The 8,667-nt window shown below is 45.8% G+C and overlaps 1 protein-coding gene across 1 annotated transcript in view; it reads right to left on the bottom strand.

Moving 5' to 3' along the window:
- Positions 1–2,990: 2,990 nt before the first annotated feature.
- Positions 2,991–8,667, bottom strand: part of TULP3 (TUB like protein 3) — an 18,213-nt gene continuing 12,536 nt past the window's right edge. The window contains exons 6-9 of the mRNA XM_017546051.2: positions 8,308–8,422; positions 6,182–6,280; positions 5,618–5,789; positions 2,991–4,585 (exon numbers count right to left, since the gene is read on the bottom strand). Coding sequence (XP_017401540.1) covers positions 4,452–4,585; positions 5,618–5,789; positions 6,182–6,280; positions 8,308–8,422 — 520 coding nt within the window. The 3' untranslated portion in view covers positions 2,991–4,451. The remainder of the gene's footprint in view (positions 4,586–5,617; positions 5,790–6,181; positions 6,281–8,307; positions 8,423–8,667) is intronic.

Below are 8,667 nucleotides of genomic sequence, written 5' to 3'. Positions count from 1 at the left end.
AAAAAGGCAGCTTCCAACATGCTGGAGTTTTCTCCAGGAGCAAGCTGTGTCTTGAGAGAATTGCTTACAGTTACTATAACCAAATTGACAAATGTCAACTTGACTAATAAACCGTACTTGGTAGAATAAAGAGGACATTTCTGAGTACACAATCCTTTTTCTTCTACAATTCCAGTCTCCTCTCCATGGTGCCTTCACTGAGGCAATCTGTGCTTTCCCTGAGCTCTGTGTCACCTCTCCTGCTAGCAGTCCTTAGCCATGAGCAGTGTGAAGCTGTCCAGGGTTAACCAGTGAGCTCAACTCAAAACAGGGGAATGGCAGAGTGTTGTCACCATGAGTGGGGAGAACCATGTAATTCAAGAATGTAAAAGGGCACATAGTTCAAAGCCTCTCAATCTATAAAGGAGGCATGTGGCAAATCATTGGCAGAAATAGGGTCAGAACTCAGGGATTTTGCCTTAGTTGAACCATTATTTCTGCACTTACAATGCTGGTCTCAGGAAGCGAACTGATGCCAGTTCACTTCTATTATCTATCAAACTGATCAAAAAGAGCCTTTTGCAGGCCTATTTTTAGACTTGTAAATGACACTTGCTGAAATCTTCCATGTCATTGACCACCAATATGTCCCTGATCACTAGTGTACAAAACTATGTCATAAAGAATCTATTTGGGCCAGGCACCATGGCTTATGCCTGTAATCCCAACACTCTGGAAGGCCAAGGGGAGAGGATTGCTTGAGCCCACAAGTTCAAGACCAACCTGGGGAACATGGTGAAACGCTGTCTCTACCAAAAATTAAAAAATTAGTTGGGGATGGTGGCGCATGCCTCCAGTCTCAGCTACTCAGGAGACTGAGGTGGGAGGATGGTTTGAGCCCAGGGGGCAGAGGTTGCAGTGAGCTGAGATCACACTACTGCACGCCAGCCTGGGAAACAGAGCCAGACCCTGTCTCAAAAATCAGAAAAACTGGCTAGCCATGCACCTTAGCCAAAGAGAATAACATGAAAAAGGAAACAATTCATGTTGTGCATGGGAAGACTAAACAAATTAAAAGGAAAAATCAAGCTATAAGAATTAAACTCTGACACCAGCTCTTGTCCTAATTTTTAGGATCTTCCTGCTTCTTTCCATGTTATTTATCACTGTGACACTGATAAAAGCCAGAAAGCCTAGGAAAGCTTTGTGAACACACACACACATTTTTTTTTTTTTTTTTTTTTGAGACAGAGTTGCACTGTCACTCAGGCTGGAGTGCAGTGGCACAATCTTGGCTCACTGCAACTTCCCAGTTCAAGTGATTCTCCTGCCTCAGCCTCCCAAGTAACTGAGATTATAGGCACCTGCCACCATACTCGACTAATTTTTGTATTTCTAGTAGAGACAGAGTTTATCACGTTGGCCAGACTGTTCTGGAACTCCTAACCTCAAATTATCCTCCCACCTTGGCCTCCCAAAGTGCTGGGCATGAGCCACCATACCTGGCATTTTTTTTCAACTTCTGAATATAAGGGAGCTTTAAAATGTGAAGGCCAGGCACAGTGGCTCATGCCTCTAATTCTAGTACTTTGTAAGGCTGAGGTGGGAGGATCACTTCAGCCCAGGAGTTCAGGCCTGGAAAATAAAGTAAAACCCTGTCTGTCTCTACTTTAAAAAAAAAAAAAAAAAATTAGCCGGGCATGGTGGCAGTCTGTAGCTCCAGCTACTCAGGAGACTAAGGTGGGAGGATCACTTGAGCTCGGGAAGTTGAGGCTGTGGTGAGCCAAGATCATACTATTGCACTCCAGCCTCGGCAACGGAGTGAGACCCTGTCTCAAAAAGAAAAAAAAAAAAGAAAGTAAAAGGGCTGGGCACCGTGGCTCACGCCTGTAATCCCAGCACTTTGGGAGGCCGAGGTAGGCTGCAAGGTCAGGAGATCGAGACCATCCTGGCCAACATGGTGAAACCCTGTCTCTACTAAAAATACAAAAATTAGCTGGGTGTGGTGGCATGTGCCTGTAGTCCCAGCCACTCAGGAGGCTGAGGCAGGGAATCGCTTAAACCCAGGAGGTGGAGGTTGCAGTGAGCCACGACTGCCCCACTCCACTCCAGCCTGGCGACAGACCTAGACTACTTCTAAATAAATAAATAGGCCAGGCTTGGTGGATCACACCTGTAATCCCAAGTTTTGGAAGCTGACGCAAGACCAGGAGCCTGGCCAACAAGGTGAAACCCTTTCTCTACGTAAAATACAAAAATTAGCTGGGTGTGGTAGAACATGTCTGTACTCCCAGCTGCTTGGGAGGCTGAGGCAGAAGAATCACTCGAACCCAGGAGGTGGAGTTTGCAGTAAACCGAGATCACACCACTGCACTCTAGCCTGGGTGACAGAGCAAGACTCCATCTCAAAAAAGAAAAAAAAAAAGTTTAACAGAGGCAAGCGATGGGGTCTATTTCACAATTAGATAGTTCATTTGTCTTGCTGCTGAACCAGTAAGGAATGCCGACAAGAACAAATTTGGGAGGCTGACCTGGGCAGGCATCCAAAGAATATAAACTCTACCCTCTGTGGCCCCTGCTAAGCCCAGCTCTTGGTCCCATCCTGTGTCCAGAAGCCCCTGGCTGTCATGTGTATAATGTGTCTAGGTAGCCTTTGGAACAAAGCCTCAGTCTGCAGATTTCTGCTCTATACCAGGACAAAAGTTTGTATTAGTTATCACCTGGCTTCAAAGAACTGGTGTACTCACTGTGTTACCAAAACATTTTATTTTTTGGCAATTCTCCTGCCTCAGCCTCCTGAGTACTTGGAGCTCTAGGTGTGAGCTACCACACACGGCTGATTTTTGTATTCTTAGTCTGGGTTTTGCCATGTTGGCCAGGCTGGTCTCCTGGCCTCAGGTGATCTGCCTGCCTCGGCCTCCAAAGTGCTGGGATTACAGGCATGAGCCACTGCACCTGGCCCAAAACAATTATTGTGATTACAGAACATGACAGTACAAACTCCCTGAGGGATATAAATTAACTTTTACTTCTATAACATATAAAAGGTATAAATAGGACTTATGTAAAACCAATCACCTGCACACAAAAAATTATGTGTTAGTTTATATATCTCTTGAAACCAGAGGGAGGAGGAAGCAGGATGAGGTCCAGCTGGCCCACCCTAAGTCCTTCCCCAGATGCTGTTGTGTAGGGATAGCTTCTGTGGTGAACCAGGGTGGCCTGCCAGGCAGTGCCTCAGGATGGGGCAGTGGGTGGTGGTGGTGACGAGGTGAGGCTACTGGGCACGGCTGTGAGGGAGGCACTTGGTGGCAAACAGGCCTGAGATGTAAACAGTCTCATCCTCATCCAGCAGGTGGGACTTGTCGGCGGGGACGAGCCAAGGGTCTTGCAGCTCCCAGTTGGCTCCTTCACACGCTTATCTGATGTGGTGCAGGAACAACAGGCAGGGGCGAGAGGTCAGTCCACAGAAGGGAAGTCTCAGGGAGCAGCTGCCAGGAGTGTCTTGCCCAACCATGGCACACAGTTCTGTGCACAAGGGATGCAGCTGAATGGTGCTGATGGCGAAGCTCAGAGAGCTTCTGCATTCTCAAGATTCGGATACATTCTGGGAAGGGTGAACTGGTATAAGAGTCACGTAATACGTGCAGGGGTATAATAATCCAAAAAACTTAGCAAAACACCTTCTGTGCCTATGAGCCTGGCTTGTGGGAGCCAAGGAGAAAGTCCAAAGCTCCGCCACGTGGGCCAGCAACGCTCATGTCTGCTGGCTGAGCCTCCCCAAAGCCTCTCCTGCCACCTTTTTTTAAAAAAAACTAAATTAAACGGTCAATACTGCCATCTCTCTTGATAATGACAATGAAAAAGTGTTTGCACAGGATGTCTACAGGTGGGTGTGTACCTACACACTAATGGGTCTGAAGTGATACAGCTTCGGGAGGCACTCCTGGGTTGAAAATGAAGGCAATTATGAAATTACTGTCAGTCTTGACTAAGTCACCTCTAGAGTTTATGCTTTCAGCCTTAAATGAAATGAAGACTTCTATAAAATTCTCACATAATTGATCAAAATGTGATCACAGCCACTGTGACTAAGATTGGTGCCGGCCAATCAGCTGTGAGGGAATGAAGAGAGGAGAGGAACTGCGATGTCAGTCCCTGACTCTACGGCGAGTTTCCAAGCACAGGAAATCCCACTCTCACTTCAGGAGACCCCAATGTGACAAGAACCTCCCTGTGCTTTAAATCATCTCTCACCCATGCTAAGCTGTGATCCCTCACCAAGTCTATGAAACCTGGAAGAGGAGTGAGAGAGCGTGTGTGGGTTTTATATATTCAGGGATCATTCCAAAAGGGGCAAACTATTATTGCTCTTCATGTCCTGGGGCAAGGGAAGGGAAGGGAAGGGGAGGCCACTTCTGCTCCTGAAAGCCCTGTGGGGAGAAAGCCCAGCTCCCAGCTTGATTGTTCTCTCATTCACATGCCAGCTTACTGTCAAAGCTAGAAAGCCCAATGGCAAAGGCCTGTACTGCGCAAAGTGGGTAGTTGTAGTCCAATGTGAATACATCATCTGCCACACGTCCGAACTGCATAACTATATAGTCAGCTAGAAAAAGAAAGAAATCAGGATGTTAGAAAATAATGTGGTTGCACTAGGGGAAAACTTTTTTTTCTTCCATTTCTTAGGGTTTTGCTCTGTTGCCCAGGCTGGATGGAGCACAGTGGCATGACCACGGCTCACTGCAGCCTTGACCTCCCATCCCGGGCTCAAGTGATCCTCCCACCTCAGCCTCCTGAGTAGCTGGGACTATAGGCAAGCACCACCATGCCTAATTTTTTATTTTTTATAAAGATAGGGTTTCACTGTGTTGCTCAAGCTGGTCTCAAACACCTAGGCTCAAGTGATTCTCCAGCCTCGACCTCCCAAAGTGCCGGGATTACTGGTGTAATGAAAACCTATTTATGAAACAAAGAATCCAAATAGGCCAGTTAATCACCAGGTTTCTTTAGAATAGAGAGCAGCTTGCTGGGAACAGCACAAGCTCTGTAGGCTAGAGCTGCCAGGAACCTTTATTGGGGTCATTTGCCTTTGTTTCCCAAACAACCTACCCTATGACTTCTCTGATTTTTTTTTTTTTTCTGAGACAGGGTCTTGCTCTGTCATCCAGGCTGGAGTGCAGTGATGTGATCTCGGCTCACTGCAGCCTTGACCTCCTGGCGCAAGCGATGCTCCCACAGTAGCCGAGACTACAGGTGCCTGCCACCATACCCAGCTAATTTTTTAATATTTTTGTAGAGACAGGGGTTTCACACCACATTGCCCAGGCTGGTCTCGAACTCCTGGGCTCAAGCATCTGCCCACCTTGGCCTCCCAAAGCGCTGGGATTATAGCCATGAGCCATGGCGCCCAGCTGACTTTTCTGATTTGCTGTAGCATATCTCTCATACTCCTCTCCCCTCCTCAACACAGTGACTTAGAAGTTTTCTCTACAACTGTAGTTTCATCTTTCCAAAGAATCCTGTCTCTCCTCCATGATTATCCCCTATCACTTCCTGTCACATACAGGGAATGTATATTTCCCCATCCTGTAAGAGCGTCTATCCTCCGCTTCCTGCCCAACCCCTCCTGGAGGCTTACGGTCATTTTTGTGGACTATCTGGAAGTTCTTCACAGATGCCTGAGTGACCCGGCCACGAAAGTTGAGGACATAGGACTGAGTGTCACTGTTCCAGACGGGGGCCTTGTTGTGCAGCTCAATCAGATTTTCCATAGCTTTGTTCTGCCACCTTGATAGCAAACTGTCATGGTTCTGTCCAAAGGGAAAATCATTATTTTGTACTGGGAACTCTAAGAACTCATTCATTCTCAACTCTATGAGGTAGAAGGTAGGGCAGGAGAATACTTTCTCCATTTTAGAAAGAGTAAACCAGAAGCAAAGAATGAACGCCAAAAATAAAGACAGGTTTTTTTTATTATTCTATATTATCCAGCATTTCTCTTTGCAGACAAAATAGTTTCAAGGCAACAACTCTGCAACTGCACTTATCCTGAGGTTTTGGAGGGGCAGCTCTCCTAAAGAAGTGTATGGAGCCATGTTCCAGTGTGGGGCTCTGGAAGCTCAGGTTTTTTTTGTATTAATCTCTCTGTATTGTATTACTGTCTTTTAGGGTCCTTTGCTGATTTAAGTATGTTCTTACTCACATTTCGTGGCTGATATGGAATCTGCTTATGATTCAGTGTCATTCCAGGAATGATCACAGACATTTTCCTAGGACCTTTAAATCCAAGCACGTTCGTTTCCTGGAAGACAGGAAAATAAGGCAGAACTTGGAAACAGGAAAAAAATAGAGACCACATTCTTTTATAACATGAGACTTTCTTCAGAACATAAGATGCTAACAGCATCAGGTGTACCGGCCAGGTGTAATGGCTCACACCTGTAATCCCAGCACTTTGGGAGGCCAAAGTGGGTGGATTACCTGAGGTCAGGAGTTCAAGACCAGCCTATCCAACTTGGCAAAACCCCGTCTATACTAAAAATACAAAAATTAGCAGGCACAGGGGCAGGCACCTCTAATCCCAGCTACTCGGGAGGCTGAGGCAGGAGAATTACTTGAACCCAGGAAGCAGAGGCTGCAGTGAGCCGAGATCATGCCATTGCACTCCAACCTGGGTGACAAGAGTGAGACTTTGTCTCAAAACAAACAAGTGTACCAAAAATAATTTTATTACTTTACTGTAAACAGAGAATCAAAAACAGCCACCATGCCCGGCTAATTATTTTGTATTTTTAGTAGAGGCAGGGTTTCACCATGTTGACCAGGATGGTCTCGATCTCTTGACCTCGTGATCCACCCGCCTCGGCCTCCCAAAGTGCTGGGATTACAGGCTTGAGCCACCGCGCCCGGCCAGTGATTATTATTTTTTAAACAAGATCTCATGCTGTCACCCAGGCTAGAATGCACGATGCGATCACAGCTCACTGCAGCCTTGACCATCCCAAGACTCAGGTGATCCTCTTGCCTCAGCGCCCCTAGTAGCTGGGACTCCAGGCGCCCGCCACGATGTCTGGCTAATTTTTGTATTTTTAGTAGAGATGGGGTTTCACCATGTTCCCTAGGCTGGTCTCTACTGGGCTCAAGCAATCTGCCTGCCTTGGCCTCCCAAAGTGCTGGGATTACAGGTGGGAGACACTGCGCCCAACAAAGCCAAGCAGATTATATATGAGAGCCATAGAGGAAAGGTACTTTACATCAAAGTGTGAAGTCAAATGGTTCTCAGGCCTGTAGATAAAATCTCCTAAGAGTCAAATGATGTGATTATTTTCAATTTAAGAAAGTTGAGACTTGAATAAAAAAATCCAGCTGAGATGGGTCATTTCCTTCTTACTTTCTCTTACTCAACAACTCTTTGAATACCTACTGTGTGCCAGGCCATGTGCCAGTTGGATATAGCCGTGAGTAAAAGCTCACAAGAGTTTACAATATGGTGAAGATGGTTCATTTTCAACAAGTAATAAAAGCACATGTGGGTTACAAATGCCACAAGGACACAGACAAAGGAATGTCAACCACATCTAGTGGAGTACATCAGAAAAGACTCTGATAAGACAAAAGGCAAGAAAGGGGAAAAGGGAAGGCTCTCCAGGGAGGAAAGATGAGTGGGTGGACAAAGGAATGACAGGAGGACTGCTTGGCTAGTATGATGGGAAGGGGAGGGAGTGCCGCTAGGAGTCTGAAAGCGGAGGCTACCATGTTAGCTCTGACACAATGGGTACTCACTAAAAGATGTGAAGCAGAACAGGAGGCTCATCTGGAGCCTTGTTTTAGGAAGATTCATTTGGTAGCAGTAGAGAACGAGCTAGATAGTTCTCAGGTCTTTCCTGGGTATGAAATAAAAAAGTACAATAAAACAAATAATAACAAGATAAAATTTAAAAACAAGTGAACTATAAATGGCAAAAAGAGGGGAAAAAAAGATTAAAAAGAGAAAAAAGAATAAACTAGATAGGGACAAGATTAAAAGCAAACAATAGCAACTTTAAATTATTGTAACCTTGGCCACTGGATAAGAAGTAAAGGTCTGCATTAAGTGGCAGCAGGAAAAGAGAAGAGGAAATAAGGGAAGAAATATTCTGAGAGTAAAAAATAATTCAGCTTGACAGTTCAAATAACTAAAACTCAAATACATGGAGAAAGTGGTATAGCAACAGAAATCATAGAAATAGAAACAAGCTTGGGAGGGCAGGTTCTTTAGCTATACCAGGTGGAAAGTGCCAGCAGGACAACAGGAGGGCAGGAAGAAGGCCTTGGGAGAGCAGCACTCACATAGGAGATGGCAGCCAGCTCCTGCCGTGTGTGGGCCGTTCCTATCAGACCCCGGCCCTTGATGGGGCAGATACCACGGTCATAAACTGTAAACTTCGTCCCCATGAGGTTGGATCTGGAGTCAGGAGAAAAAGTCACCATGATGATCTGTATTTTTTCTCTTACACCAACACAGTCTAAGAGAAGGAAGGAAGAAAATGGAAGCCTATTTGCCTATTCTCCAACTATCTAAATGTTCATCATCACTTTTTTTTTTTTTTTTTTTTTTTTTTTTGAGACGTAGTTTCACTCTTGTTACCCAGGCTGGAGTGCAATGGCATGATCTCGGCTCACCGCAACCTCCGCCTCCTGGGTTCAGGC

Source organism: Cebus imitator, unplaced genomic scaffold (assembly GCF_001604975.1).
Source record: "Cebus imitator isolate Cc_AM_T3 unplaced genomic scaffold, Cebus_imitator-1.0 Scaffold187, whole genome shotgun sequence".
NCBI lineage: Eukaryota > Metazoa > Chordata > Mammalia > Primates > Cebidae > Cebus > Cebus imitator.
This window is presented reverse-complemented; position numbering and strand designations above follow the sequence as displayed.